This window comes from Opisthorchis viverrini (assembly GCF_000715545.1).
Source record: "Opisthorchis viverrini unplaced genomic scaffold opera_v5_18, whole genome shotgun sequence".
Classification (NCBI taxonomy): Eukaryota; Metazoa; Platyhelminthes; class Trematoda; order Opisthorchiida; family Opisthorchiidae; genus Opisthorchis; species Opisthorchis viverrini.
The window spans coordinates 2,113,433-2,129,579 of NW_008751674.1; the positions used below are offsets into that span (position 1 = coordinate 2,113,433).

Sequence of the window (16,147 nt, forward strand, 5' to 3'; positions counted from 1 at the left end):
TTCTTCGTTCGCTTCATAAGTTAGAACATAACATAAGTTTCTTGGTGGAATTAGCCCAAATTACTTGAGTGCGGAGCTTGTCAACGTAACCGTATGTTGCTTTGTCGTATCATTTGAGTATGATTTGAGTAGCACTCAAAATGGGTGCGTTATCTGCAGTTATACGAGGGAAAAATTAAGAAAGTTTGCGGATCTTGTTAGGTGAAATGCATTAGTGCATTTCCTCTGGGTCCTATAAATTGGCTTTAGTGTCTATACTAGATTGACCCGAACCCTTTCACGAAGAAGAGAATACCAGTGTAACAGTGATACTACTGATGGGGGGCATGCGAGTAGTATGTATGCTCGTAGATCCGCTTTGCGTCGCTTGAAAAGTTAGATCTATTTCGGAATTTGTGGAGTCGCTTTGTAGCATTTGCTTGCGTTTGAGTGACAATCAACGGATATCCAGAAAAGTTCAGGAAGACGCGTTCAAAGAGAGGATGGGTATTCAGTTTTTGTAAACAAGATGCATATGAGAGTTTTGCTTCCATTTCTGTAACTGTTCAGTTGGCATTTTATAATAAATGACTCCGCAGTGAAGGCCTATTTCCTTTTGCCTGTATTAGATCTAAAAGTTACTTGTTCATGAGCCGTGGTGGTGTTAAGCTGACATATTTTGATTACAACTAGTTTGTTTATTTGGGCTGGCTCTAATGTTCCAGCTCTCCAACATCAATCATCTTTGGGCCATTAATTTCAACCGTTAATTTCACTAGTAGCAATCTCGTTGACTGGGAATTTTCCTCATTTATTAACAGGGAACCTTTTCTCCCCATAAATCTAACAATTTATTTCTGTTAACATAACATCAGCTTATCCGTAGTCTGACTGTAATCAAAGTGAAATGTAGTCAAAATTAATTATCTATCCGAAAGCAGCATTCGTAATCCAGAAAAAGTTTGGAACTTGTGCAAAATGTAGACTGAATGCACAATGGATATCTAGGCTGGGCTGCATTTAAAACTAACCATATTTGGATTGGTTTTTCGTTTTTAATTTTGATATTTTCCTTGGAAATTTCTTTGTTATTAGCGAATATACACTCGTTTGCCAACTAATCTTTGCAAACTAATCTGGTTCTTCGAGAGACTCACCTGAAACCCAGCTGAAGCTCTCGTCTGTGGTGTTTTTAGGTAACTGAATGTGCTGCAATAGGCCGGCTCATGTTCCAGTCGCTACAATATTCGAGATATCGCGATACATGCATGTCTTTGTAATGCACTACTCATAAGTTTGCTGAAAATCCGTCGACAGCCCACGATCGGTTTCGTACTTCATGGGGCTCATCAGATAGGCGCAGTTCCCGGGTTCTTTGTAATTAATTTGGATCGCCCAGGAAAAGCCAGACACACCGGGGAAGTAATTCGTTAATTCTGACGCACGTTGGATGCGTGACATGCTTGATTCCCAATAATGATGGTAATAATTCCTGATCTAATTGTTTTATTATTTCAAAATGGGGTAAAATGTATGCATTTTGCATTCAAAAAACATTCATAATCTATTCTTGTTGTTGTACACTAGAATATGTGGATGGTTGGCTGTTTCATAGAACTATTTTGCCAAATGACTTCCGACAATGTGTCGCATCGGTAAACTTGTGGTTTGAAATTTCTGACAGTGAAACGTATTAAGTTGTTATTTTAACCCAAGGCTTTATGCCCTGCTGCTAAGTTGTGTTATACGTTTGACGCTCTATCTTAAAAAGGCGTCCGATCAATATATTTCGTATCAAAATATGGTCATTTACTTTGCCGAGTATTTGTGCGAACATTGTTCAGACTTCCGCTCTTCTTGACTAGTTAAACTAAATCCTGCTTGTGTTTTTAGGGAATTTGCAATTTTTGACCCGATATGTAGTATAACAGATGTGTAACCAGTGTAGAGACCGACGGTAACCAATCGATTACTTCATGAGGGCCAGTTCACAAAAGTACACTTCTTGGACAAGGCAGGTGGCTTCGTTGTGGTTTACAGCCTGCCGGCCGGCCGGCAATCTTTTTACTTCTGGACCTCAACTATTCAAATGCAGTTAAAAGTTACAACTGAGTTACGCACAGTAGACTAGGCTATGCCAAACGTGCTCGGGAGTGACTTGGGACCAAACTGAACCTCTCGTTTGCGTTGTTCCCCTCCAACTGAATGTGCTCAAGAACAAAAGCTGTCTCACGCAAAACACTCGGGTGAAAGGCTACCATTAAACAAACAATGTATGTTAAATTTCCCACGGCAATGTTGGGAGCGCTTTTGTTCCAAGGGCCAAACAATCAATGTGCACGCGCTGGTAAACAGAGTAGCTAATTTAGGCGTTTTAAGGTGACCCCTATTTAAGTTCTGTGCCTACTGGAAAACATCAACATGTCGCCTTAAGTCAGGAGATGATTGTAAGCAATATGACACATCGTGATAGGGGTGGCATTATAGGGTTTGGAACTTTCGATATTTTTAAGATTGGAACAGCTTCTTAGATGAAAGTTTCATTTGCTGGGCGTATTATTACTCCCAGTAGAATACACCAAGGTAATTTGAGAATGTATCTGGCGTGAGTGACAGGTGATTGAGCTGAACTTTGCGTTGCAGCTTAAAAATCTAAAAGAAATCTAGAAGAGATCACACATCGTTTGGGAAGGTATTCTGAATGGAAGGGCTAACATTCCGGTATTCATGGAGTCGGGGAACAGTTCAATTTTGGAGAAACCGGTGAGGAGTTTTCATCAAAGTTTCGAATAGCATCGGGGCCAATGTCCTGTCTTCTAGAAAAAGCGCCAAAATCGGAAGTTTGAAGCAGAAGGCGACAAGTGATGTTTAGATCAGTTAATCTAAACAAGAAGCCTGGATTGGAATATTTCCAGTTAGTCAAGAAATAAAGCTGTATTGTCTGGTTTCTTGAGTGACGGCTCCCCAATTAGAGGTTACTCTCGTCGTGTAAATTATTCCCGCTTCTGCACGGTACTTTGAAGTTATTCAAAAACTTTTGATGAAGCTTTTGCCTTAAAAATGATGCCGCTCTAAGCAAAAAACTGCCAAGAAAACAAACCGTTCAGCTGTTTTTGTTCTCACTGAGAATTAACATCACGGTGCATCTCGCAAAACTTTAGGAGGTTAGAATCCTTGTCTTTTCAGTCTTTGTGGACCTGAAGTATGCGTCGCGCTGCGGTTCATTATTGATGGTAACCCGTATCAAGCATCAGGTACGAAGTTTGAATTCCGAGAGGGGTATGGATATGTACGGTCGAGGAGAACAAAACTCAAGTTCCGAGCCTGACGGTTTGGTATTGATTAACACCGTTAATTGCACCAGAACAGGAGGAAGACTGTTCAAGCCAGTGTGTGATGAATTCAGACGTCCAGGCGCGTGAAAGTGAACTGCTACAGAGGATCAAGAATCACATGGGGCAACAGAGAAAATGTCAGGCTACTGAAGTCCATAAATTGACTGCGGTATTGTGGGCTAAAGAAACCATTCATTGCTCAGCTAAATAGATTGGTTCATGAAATGGCCCAGACAGGGTGGAAGTATTCAATGTAAAAAACTTCCCTAAATATAACGTTTGCCTTTGGTTGTAGTAATATTCCGATGGATATCATGGCGGAAAATCTGTCTCAATGCGGAGTATTTTTACTTCGTGGGTCAAATAAAGGGTGGCCCATCTGAATTAGACAGAAGAGTTGTGCGACAATGTATAACTAGAAGCAAACGAAGAACGGATCATTTTCATTTCAAAAGGTTGCTGAAACCTCCTCGACAGCCCACGACCGGTTTTACCCTTCTTGGGGCTCATCAGGTAGGCGCAGTCCCCGAGTTTCCTCAAACCTTATGTTCTACTTGAACATAAATATTTCAAGCGACGGAATTAGTCACCTTTAGGGCATTCTGGGCTTTCTCAATTCTGTTTCCGTCAAAGGGAAAAGTCACTATAAATCGGGAAATGCTCCCTTCAGAAGAGCAATCCAATTTTTGTTTTGTGCTCATTAGGAGTCATTGGACAGATGCAGCAGGGGCAATCACTTGCCTTCTGATTAACAGTTTTGTCCATTTTCGAGCAGCTTCAAGAGTCACCACCCATACTTTCGTTTCCAGCTAATGTGACTTGAAATAATTCATTGTCGTGGTTATATCATGTTTTTTAATACATGTGGCTACCGGAGTGCATCCAAGTGCTAAATTTAAACTTTCCGTAACCCTCCTGAAGTACAGATGCTGTTAAATCCGTCAGGTATCTCTAAAGCGCGGCTTGATGTATTGGTGGAATACTTTTTGGAACAGGATACTTTTTGATTAGGATTCTGAAATATAGGTCTGAAATACTTGACAATTACCAGGTTCCTCATCGAGATCGTAGGAGTGTTAGGAGAGACATCTAACTATCTTCAGTCAGTCAGGTTCATTTGGAACTTCTCCTTCAGATGATCAATCAAGCTTGATCTCACTCGAACGGGTTGTAGAAAACTGATATTGCCTATGGCGTTGTGGTTCCTTGATAGCTTTATCAGGAGATAATAAATTCATGAAAATTTTACTTGTGAGGGTTCAGCTAAAACCTATCGCAGTTTGGAAAAAAGACACACACAAATTTCTCCTGTGCATCAAGAAATCCTAAAACTTTTCTGTTCACTTCTTACATGACATTTCGTTCAACTGTATAAGTTATAAATTCAACCGGGGAAAATGGGACTTTGACAGCATGAGTTCAAATGGCCCTGCCGGTACTCATGGTCCACAAACTAAGTTCTACCGTTTGAAACACACCATTGTTATAAGGCTGTGATGCTTCTTTTTCACGCATGATACGCAAAGGTCACTTGCACCAGATTAGAGAACCAGCGGAACTAGAAAGCAAGACATGACAGTACAATCCCACCGGCTGAGCTGCACTACTTTTAAGCAGATGAATGGTACTTAGGTGACGGCCATGGTTTAGGAGAGCATACAAGGCGACTAACCTAAGCAATGCAAAATGCAGAACCATGCGTCCGATGGGTCGAAAACTGGCACTGGTTTGCACTCACAACAGCAACGAATGTGCGTTCGTATCGATGGAAAGCATGTACTCCTGCAGGATAAAAACCGAGACACCGGTCGAAGCATGGATACCGTAATGTGGTATCATCCTATTTAGAAGACGCGGTTGTCATTGTTAAGCGGTCCTCTAAGTTTCAATCCAGTGACATAAGCAGATAAGCTTCAAAAAATATCGTTGGGATATTTGGAGAATTTTTTGATTGAAACCACTCGCCTGATCCTCAGGTACAAAAGTACACAGACAAATATTTATGGTAAACGTCCGAACTACTTTCTGCAAGCTAGATAATTATCCACGAATATAGGGACGGCATACTCGAAGTTGTTCATAACAGGCCTCTAATTGAAGAACGAATAAACCAGTGCAGCAACGTTTGGGTTGGATGGTATGGTATGGAATGTCAAAAATATGTTTGCGGACATAAATGTTTTCCTTAGTTTTCAAAATCCAAAGTCGGCTAGCATTAATAGACCTGCTGTCTTCAATTGAATCACTACTTTCCCAATTTTTTTCTAGAAAAATCAGGTCTCTTGCAGACGAGGCTGTTTTTTCGTCATTCCATGTGGACCAAACTTCAAGATTGAAACAACTGTGTGGGTGTAGGGTAAATTCTCTCTTGGCTTTCTGATGTCTTATCATGATTGCTATTAACTTGCCTCTGCTTTCATAACAACGAATGGGTACACAGGTCTTGCGCGGTAGTGAATTAGTATCAGGCTGTAGTGGAGTATGTCCTTGTAAACAAAAAACACGCTTGAGGCGTCCATCACTTTGTAAATATTTTTAAACGTTTGAGCATTTTAGATGTTTAAGCATTTTAAATTCATGTTTCAGTTTGCATATAAATTTATATATATCTTAAATATATTCAAATTTAGAAAGTATTTAAATATTTAAATATTTTGAATATTTTTTATTAGTTGTGCCTGTGAATAACATTTATCAACATCGAATTACCAATCCGCACTTACAAACCGACCAACTGGCATCCACCGACGTGCTATGGATAAATAAGATAGATTGATCGCTTGTCGCCAAGCTCATTTGTCACTGAGATAAACCTCAGTCAATAAAATAGTTTTGAAGAGGGAAACACAGACGTACGTACGGGCGGTTCACTACCCAACGCACAACCGCCAATCCATCATCATGCACCACTACTCTCTCTGACAACGCACTGATGATGCCACCTCGATTGGTGATGAAACGTTTGCAATTAAATTGCTCAGCTCAGCAAAAAAAGCCAAAAAAGCCTGAGCTACCAACATTTTCCTCCACAGACAATAATTCTGCTTCCGTTACACTTTTTGTGTTCAGTTCTTCAAAAGGCAGTCCAAATCTGCTGTTTGCAACATCATCAGTCTGAGTAGGTTCCAGCGAACAAACGTCAACCAAACCTGTTTTACTTTCGCCTTCATCAATGATTCCAAGAACCAATGCTCCCTAGATAGAATAAATTGCTACGAATTTGCTAATTGGAGCGAAATTGATCACACAATGGCGTCAGCCTAATCCAGTGGGGCCCCACAATGAGGACCACAAACATCCTGTCGGCTGGCTCCTGTTGCGTCCTTGCAAACTGGAATTATTTAATGAGACACCGCAATAGTAGAAGGCGAAAACCTTCCTCAGAAATATATGATGTTGCTAGCACACTGTTGTGTTATCTTTTGTTGTTAGTAGAACGTGAAACAGGAATGCTGCACAACTCACCACTTTTACCGTATCTGTTTCGGACTGTTTTTTTTGTGACCGACAAATAATGATTAAATCTTGAGTGATTGACTGGAAGTAAAGTTTATCCCTGCTCTGAATTGACCACCGTGACATAGTTGTTATCGACTCGAGTTTCAGAAAAAACCGTTTACTTTGGGGTACGCAGTGCTCCGAAGCCAAAAGATGTACAATCATTCCTCAAGGAAGTAATTCGGCTTGTCATCAGGTAAGTAAAGAGTTCCGAAAATGCACTTAGAACCAAAAACCGTTCGCTTCAATGATGAGATCTGCAGACGTATCCGAACAAAACTGAATGGCCAATAAATGAGGATCTTTCTAAAGCGACTCCGTGTACTCAAATGTCAGATATTTAGCATGCGCTGAAAACGGGGATAGAAAAAAAGCGCATAAAGTGCCCACGAAGACAGAATGTCACTGGATAAAGTGGTAATCGTCTGCTCAGCTGACTCAGAAGTCTCGTGTTGTAGAATGCGAAGCTATGGGTTCAAGAATCTGAATGGAATAGGATTAGCTGCCACAGACTGAAAAATATGAGGTTGTAACAATACAAACCCTGGACACACTTTCAGTAGTTTCACCCTTCAGTTTATCAACTACGATTTGCTTCCATGTAGCTCAATGTATCTTCGTAAATCCGCTAAGAAAAAGACAACCCACACTTGGAGTCAAACAGTTTCAAGTTCTAACTTGATTGAAAACTACAGCTGGTAATGATTCTTGGCAGTAACACTGTGCACAAAGTTTTGTTAAATCACCCTGAAAGTAGCTCTAACTGCGGGAGTTCCCACTGACCAATCCAAACTTTGTCGTTTACACTGCGAATAAAAACATGTTTCCACCGTTCCACAAACTAATTTGCACTGCACAAACGTTAACGGCCATGCTGGGAGCCAACTAATTGGATTTTTGGATTTTGCTAGGGTTTAATTGCTTTCAAAGTTTATTGATTTTATTAGCATGGAATTGCGGTTTTGCCAAATAGTTCCCAGAAGGCACCTCCAAGGTCATCATATCTTGTTGGCTGATTGAGTCTGAATAGGAGATGACTCAGTAAAGATCGACTGGTGCGAAGCCTGCTCTCACGAATAGCCTTCCGAATATACAATGAACGATTATCTCCAACATGGGAGAATGATACACGATTTACAACTCTGTCGACAATGAATAAAGTGTACCAAAACGTTTTTCTCAACGACATTGCTTTGACGAATGCACCTTCAAAACTACACATTTGACTGCAGTCGATTAAAACAGATACAAATGTTGTTGAAAGACGTATACAGACTGTGTTATCAGAGGTAGGTGAGTTGCAAACCGNTTCGTCTCTTACGCTATACTTTATAGGTCTCAGTTACGGAAGCAGTGGAGCGGATACATTAAAATACGATAGCAGACTTTGACTACAACGACCCAGGCCGTTTGATGAAAGTGTACGCCAGCAGTGTTGTGATGGCTGAAAACTCATCTTCTTCCAGAGGACTGGTATGCTCTTTGAAAGCGCCAGTCAAATTTGAATTGTCTGTCTTCAAGATGTCGTATTGCAGAGTTCCGCGGGCAACTTCCCATATTTACCTACCAGTGTAGGGGAAGAAGGCCTTCACTGCGGAGTTGTCTATTAGAAAATGCCAACTGAACGGTTACAGACTATTGGACAGGGAAGCAAAAGTCTCATATGCAACTTGTTTACAGAAACTGAATATCAAAATTCTCCTTGAAAGCGTCCTCCTGAACTTTCCTGGATATTCATAGACTGTTACTCAAATGCAAGCCAATGTTACAAAGCGATTCCACAAATTCCGCAAGAGATCTCACTATTCAAGAGACGCGAAACGAATTTACGACAAAACATATTACTCGCACGCCCCATCAGTAGTATCCACCGATACATCAGTTCTCAGCATTTTTGTTTCACTAAACTTGTTCGATGTCAATGGTAAACACGCTAGATTTTTTTCTAATTGGAAACACGGGAGTGAACATCTATGAGGACCTCCCTTTTTGGGATCACGAATTGGTGATGTTTGATAGAATGTTATGTGGAACGCTTGACGGAGGGGCCACTTTGGTTTTCCGGGATTATACAGAATTGTTCATGCGTGTTTTCTCTCAGATATACATCATTGATATAATGTTCTCGAACTTTTATCAGTTTTTATTCTGACGTCCAAGTAAGGTGCTTAAAGTAGGCTTAAACACCCTTCTTCTCCTAGTTCACTAAATTTTCTACAGTAAATTTTGATAAGGGAATCTCTGGCGGTACTCACATCTCGACTATTTTCCTGACGTGATACACTATTCATAAAGCCGCTGAAAAGGCTTTGTCACCCCACTATTGGATTAGCCTTTCTTGAGCTAAGCTGGACAAGTATGGTCCACGAGTTTTTATCAACTTTATTTTGTACTTGAAGACCAAGCGGATGACACACTCATTTGAAGGTCGCATTCGTACTTTAGCAAAACACGATAAAAGAAAGTCACAAATGAGTGTGTCTCATTAATACCAACAAGTTTTGCTAGTGGATATATTCGAAATCGTCTCTGCTTCAAAACCACATGAGCTGGAAAGTTGTTCTAGATGGTATCCTCTGATTCTTCCGGGTTCAACGCGATTTCGAAAGCAAAGCGTTTCCCCAACGGATCGCCTTCAACGCAGTCGAACTTCTAATTACCTGACTTATCCACATGCGTGCATGCTTCACGTTGTTACGTGACAGTATATTTCTTGTGACAGCGCACACACACATAAACATAAGCCGTGTTTGTTTTTCACCGACGACTGACAACATGCTCTTAAAGGCGCAACATTTGCACCGAACAAAATATAATTCAATAAATCGATGACACACGTTCCTTCTTTCCAAGGGTAAGCGTCTTTCTCCCAACTATTTAGGCTACTACAAACAAAGTGCCAACGACGGTTAATCGCGAAAGTAGAAAAATACTTCTAGACTGAATAAATTTAGGTTGGTTTTAAAATAGCGTCCATTTAGCTAATCTTTTCAGCATTTGTAAGGCCACGTTATCCCACAAGTCACTTACATTATTCCTGGGAAACCTTTTGAACATATTCTTATTTGATTGGTTTCAAACTGCGCGAAAAACTCCGGTTCTTCCCAGGTTCAACCGGGTCGAGACGCTTCGATCGATGCGTAAATCCGCAGAACAAAACCCTTGTCGGTTCTTTTTATCAGAATCTCTTTAAAGTATGTACTGAAACAAAGCCGAAGAGAGACACACAATATAAGCAACTGTTCCGGGTATGCGTAGACCTCAAGCGCAAGTTGTAAGGGATGCGGAAAAACCTCACCAAAATACACCAGTTCGGATCAAAGCGCTTGCCGTGGCCGAAGTGACCATATGCTACGACCGCTTGTCATTAATTACCACATAAATATTCCAGTCCGGGTGCTATTTTTTAGTAGTCATGGACATAAAGTAGCGAGAAAAGCTCCTTAACTGAAAGTAGCCAAACAGGCTGCGTGTGTATTTCCTGTCACAAGCCTCAGCCGAATTTATAGAGTTCACGGTTTTGATGACAGTAGTTGCTGCGGTCGAGGCAGCTACCGAGACATACGGGTGTAACGGTGATACTACTGATGGGGAGGTCCTCGAGTAGTATGTGTTGTTCGTGGAATTTCGCCGTCCGCCTCTTGCGGAATTCGAGTCGCTCTGTAACATTTGCTTGGATTTGAGCTATGAATGATTGGGGTCAATGAATATCCTGGAAAGTTCAAGAAGGCGCGTTCAGGAGAAGATGGATGTCCAGTTTTTGTAAATAAGATGCAAATGGGAGTTTTGCTCCCCTGTCCAATGGTCTGTAACCGGTCAGTTGACATTTACTAATAAATAACTCCGCAGCGAAGGCCTTCTTTCTCTCACGGATAAACCCCGAATGGCGGGCATGAGTAGTATCACTCCCCTCGTAGCAACCACACTCTGTTATTTTGGAATTCTCCACGACTGATTTCCAAAGAGGTGGAAGGTCTTGAATATGTTTACGTGTTTACATATATGCGTGGACGGACGTGATCATCGGCGTCCGACAGAACACGACTGTTCATAACATTTATGTCACACTTGGAAACTTTGTTAGCATATCACAAAACCGGTCGTTTTTTAATTAAAAACCCTTGCGCTGACGGGGGACGGAACTGGACGCTGTTATAAAAGTATTAAAAATTTGGGAAGAATGACATTAAAGGGGATTGAGTTCAAAATCAAACCCACCAAAACGAAAAATACTCACGCGAGAAAACTATGGCGCCCCTCCACTGTGCCACGAAAGAACCACAACATTTTCAAAGATTTTTTGAACATTTCGTCTAGCTAAACTACAAATAATTGTCCGAATGACTTTCTGACTAAAGTGTTCCCGTGAATGTCGCAGAATAATCCATACTCAAACCTTGAATTGTCGTTCAAAACCTTGACATTTTGATAAATTTTACAGGCTTTAAACCAGTAATACTCTTTATTCAGCATGATTCCTGATCCCTTAGTGAGCGAAGCTTTCATCTTTCAGGGTGAAAGACTCTTAGGCAGCGGTTTTTGTGGAATGCCGTCTGAGGGTCATAGTCGCCGTTGGTAACGATTGGTTGTACATTCCGCAAGCAGCCTGGAAAATACATAAGGTTAGTAGCGACTGTACACTCATTTGCAAACTCATTTGGTTTTTCGAGAGACTCCCCTGAAACCCAGCTGAATCGCTCTTTTGTAATGTTTCCAGGCAACTTAGTGTGCTGCACCAGGCCGCCTCATGTTTCATTCGTTATGATGTTCGAGATACATGTATATCAGTAATGCACTATTTATAAGCTGGCTGAAAATTCGTCGATAGCCCACGACCGGTTTCGCCCTCCCGGGGGCTCATCAGGTAGGCGCATGTGCGTTTCTCGAGTGTATATTCAATAATTTCGTGCAACTCGGTTTCAAGTAAATCATAAGGTTGACGGAAGCTCGGGGACTGCGCCTACCTGATGAGCTCCAAGAGGGGTGAAACCGGTCGTGGGCTGTCGACGAATTTTCAGCAACTTCATGAGTAGTGCCTTACAAACATAAGGAACCAGTCGACATACATTCACAGCATCTTTGAACTGAACTTGAGAAAGAAGGTGCTTATCGGTTTCAAACAGATTTTATTTTTTTGTTGTTCCGCCTAGAGCTAACGGGTCATTTAGTTCAATGTTACAAGTGCCTCCTAAAGACAATATGGGAACAACACTCGCGGGGAAAGAGACAAGGTTTGGTGGGCTGCTTTTAGTCTCCAAAAGGAGAGACCTAACAAATCAGTCCAGTATTCATGTCTCTGAGCCATGTATTCAGATAGAACAAAGATGACTAGTGCTCACTGTTATCATAAGCAGCTGGAGATTGATATATTACTTAGTTCTCGGTCCGTTTGCTTAGCCAAAAAGTTAGGTTGTAGAAAGAAACACTTTAAAGGCAGAACTTGCATGGTAAGGCATTTCTCCGGAACGTCCCGGTCGAACTAGTGTATATCGATCCCCTGGACACTTCTGAGCCTTGGGTGCTTCAAAAAGCACCAAATACTGTCCTAATCGTGAACATTTTCAACAATTTCTACAAAGTTTGACATGTCACAAAGATTTTGTCTACCTCCCTGTTTTGTGTTGCACACTTAAACAGCCTTCATAAGGGCACTTGGGATTAAAAGCATGGTAAACTTCACAATTTAAGGGTCAGTTAGTCTTGTTTAAGGTTTTCCACCACTCGCACTCAGCTTATCATCAATTCCACTTGACCATTACATCATTAGAGTCTCGCCTTCGTTCTACTCTGGGCTAAACTGTTAAGCAATAATCCTTGTTCGGAAACGTCGAACCCAAGCGCGTATTCTCAATATACCGTCTGACGTGATATCTGTTAAAATAATAGAGATCACAACTTTTGTCGTCTTCAAAGACGAAAATGTGTAAGCGCATTTTAGTTACTGCTTTACCTCACATGAAGTCAAGACGATCAACTGACAAAAGAAAAATCTATAGAGCCGAGGACAAGGCCAGTATCGAAGCATGTGATACCCCGATTAAGTCAGAGATACTAAGGTTAGATGCTTCAATCTATCAGGGCGAATCTGCTGTTGCACCCCGGTAATAGAAGTGAACGCTGAACTATCACGCGTGCTCGGAGCCAGAAGTAGGGCATACCTGGATTGCCGGATATCTTGCGGGAATCAACTGACTGTTTCGCCATAAAAGAACGCAACATCTTTTCTTGTTTGGATGTCAATTTGTCGAAATATAGGTTGCTCCGGTGTGTTTACTGGTGGTGGATCAGATGGCAGTTGATCTGTTCGCCGAGCCTGGCAATTGGCTTGCAAACGTTTCGTCCCAAGTCGAGAAGACATCGCCAGTGCGCGGTTGAGTGGATGCTTACAGGCCACCACAGAGCTCAAGTCGTACTCAAGCAACGTTTATTCTCAGCTAAAAAAAAGTGCACCCAAACCTGGGCAACAAGCCGAATGGGGTGTCACCTTCAACGCTGAGCTGTTATGCTTCAGAACTATACATTCTGCTTTTTGGTTATTTAATCGTTTCGTAGAGTCCCGTATGGAGATTTTCGACGGTAGCTTTGGTACCCAGTGCCTGTCAATCCGATCCCATCCATGTTTGGTCGCTTCTGTGTTGTGTAGAGTGTCACGGTGTCCAGTACTTTGTATTTCAGGCCTTCACTGAGCTCCTCTAATGACGCGTAGATCCAGTGTGGATGCAGTAGCCTTTCTCCCCCACGCAATTCTAAAGTACTTAGATGTCAGAACGAAGTCGTTTTTGGTCTAACTCATGGAATTTAGCAGTGTCTTTGATTCAGCCGATTAAAAACTAGTGTTGCACAAGATTTCATGTTTCTAGCGTCCATCTGTACCGAGTGCGTATTAGTCTAAACAATTTGGAACTCCACTAGTTCGGCGGAAACACGTACCTTTTGACAGATCTTAGGATTATTAGTCAGTAAAGTCTTGAAAAACGTAGTTTGTCATAGCAGTTCTTTTGTAACACGTTCTTGTTTTTTGATAAAAAAAACTGACATCTTGATGCCCCCCTTCCGTTGCAGCTAATCTCACTAGCAGTCGCCATCTTAGTCACTCTACTCATGCCACCCGGAGTGGAAGAGCCGAAAACCAATGGGACTAAACCAAGGCGAACTCGCAGAAAAGTGCTGCAGAAAATATCGGAAAACATTTCGCTCTTTCTGGAATCAATTTCCATCCGTGGCTGCAACCGGATTGTCCGAGCACAAAGCATGTTTATACGACTTCTATGGATTTGTTTTCTAATTTGCACCACAGTATTTCTGATTGTTTCCGTCAGGCGAATTGTGAAAGAATATCTCCTCTACTCAGTGAATATCGAGACAGAAGAACGAATGGATGCACCGACAGAATTTCCTTCTGTGACTTTCTGTAATCATCAGCCGTTTTCCGAAAAAGCCTATGAATTGTGGCGCTCAGGAAGTGTTATCTCACCCACGCAATTCAACCGTATTCTGCGACAGAAGGCCGAAGAATTGGTGGACAACAATAGTGGGAATATCAGTGAACATCTTTTGCAAATGGTTGCGCACTATTCCATAGTGTTTGACACCATTAAAATGTATTACCAGAACTTGGACTGGCCTGATCAGAAGCGACTTGGTCATCAGAGGAATCAGAGCATTTATATGTGTTTAATTCGTTTTTCCGGTGAAGAATTGCTTCTAGGAGGCCCCGGATGCTACGATGAAATGATCCACATTAAAGAACGTTCGCATCCTCATCATTACAATTGCTACACGGTAGACATCAATATCTATCTTTCCAGACGTGTCCAAGAACTAGGCTTGATCGTCTGGCTTGGACCACCCGAGAACTACGACATTCGATACAGGCAAGCATTCTTACAAGACGTCTTTGAACAGGCACATGGCTTGCGTGTAGCCATTCATGAACCAGGCCAACTGGTCAATCTTGATCGCTTGGGAATTCAAATTGAACCGGGTCGAATGAACGAGATAAACTTTGAGGTTATTCGCAAGGAGCACCAGCAGACACCTCGAAAGCCCTGCATCCAAGATCCAAAAGATCAATATCGAGATTTAGACGGGGAATACGATTATGAATTCGAACTCTGCCTGGATAGTTTGATACAACAGATTGTAATTGAACGTTGCTCATGTGTATATGCCTACCTGCCAAGGATAGTTATCCCAAATGCAACTTTGCCCTACTGTGGTCGGCTGCTGAGGAACAATCAGTTGGATGCCCAAGGATTGTTTGACCGGAAGGAATGTGTCCGTCACGTTGTTCAGCAGTTTGCCAAATTGAGAAAGCAGTTTGAAGCGGAGGGGAAATGTTTACGGCGCTGCCAAACGTTGGAATATGACAAAAGAGTTTCTGTGACAACTTGGAGAGCTACCCAGTGGCAGTTGTACTGGAGTCAGGAAACTGCGAATGCTCTGGAAGAAATTATGGCATCTAGTCCCAATTTCACCAAGGCTTCGGTGGACCGTCTGACTGTCTACCTGAAGACCGCTAACTTGTCCACGGCGTTCAATGCCCCCGATGTGACACACAAAGGAATAACGCGGAAATACGGTTTTAGTGATCGACACACGTACTTGTTAATCAAACGAAAACGAAATGACACAGTGGTTCGTAAGGAAACACTGGTACTCACACTGGATGCGTTGGTTAGTCGAATTGGAGGACTGTGTTCACTCTATATTGGAATGACCTTTGCTATTTTTATCGAGGTCATTGAATTTTTCTACATGGTCTACATGAAAAATAGTAAAAGTAAAAAGCGAAAAAGGGCGAATTGTACTGACGAGGCGACGACGTGCAAAAGATCGCATTCCAACGGGGAGACAGTGTCTGGAATGAATTGTGACGATAGGGAAACGGACCTCATAAATAAAGGGGGAGCTGAGCTGGGTAAAACGGAAAACTTGTCCAATGTTGAAATAGGATCCAGAAAAGATGACAGCAGTCCACAATAAGCGTCCTATCTGAACATTTGATGCCATCCACGATTTTACCTCAGAAACAAGATTCTTGATCGATCATTGTTTGTACATATTCTTTGCATCCGTTTCTCAAGAACCCTTTGACATCCGACCAGAATGATAAGAACCCATCTGATCATTGATTCAGTCTTGTGATCACATTAGTGCGAAAACAAAAAACATCGTCTCCGGCTGTATTTAGTGTACGAATAAAGCTAATATCTGAAGATCAGTTTGTTTCAGTGAGTTTTTCATGGTTTTCTTTGTTTGGAAAACTTGGATGACTTCACGTAAATATGGATGATCGAAATGGAGGATAACGTTTGTTAATGCTCTACTAGAAC

General features: G+C 41.7%; 3 protein-coding genes across 3 annotated transcripts in view; 2 read left to right on the forward strand and 1 right to left on the reverse strand.

Annotated features, from left to right (window-relative positions):
* The window catches only part of T265_01689 (hypothetical protein), a gene marked incomplete at both ends in the record, with an annotated part of 37,503 nt that extends 23,985 nt beyond the window's left edge, over positions 1-13,518 (forward strand). The window contains one exon of the mRNA XM_009165755.1: positions 13,488-13,518. Within this exon, the coding sequence (XP_009164019.1) occupies positions 13,488-13,518 (31 nt within the window). The remainder of the gene's footprint in view (positions 1-13,487) is intronic.
* Positions 13,350-16,147, reverse strand: part of T265_01691 (hypothetical protein) — a gene marked incomplete at both ends in the record, with an annotated part of 26,978 nt that continues 24,180 nt past the window's right edge. Inside the window, one exon of the mRNA XM_009165757.1 lies at positions 13,350-13,558. Coding sequence (XP_009164021.1) covers positions 13,350-13,558 — 209 coding nt within the window. The remainder of the gene's footprint in view (positions 13,559-16,147) is intronic.
* T265_01690 (hypothetical protein) lies at positions 13,914-15,797 on the forward strand (the record flags this gene model as incomplete). Its single annotated transcript, XM_009165756.1, has 1 exon — positions 13,914-15,797. The coding sequence occupies one exon, from the start codon at positions 13,914-13,916 to the stop codon at positions 15,795-15,797; it is 1,884 nt and encodes a 627-aa protein (XP_009164020.1).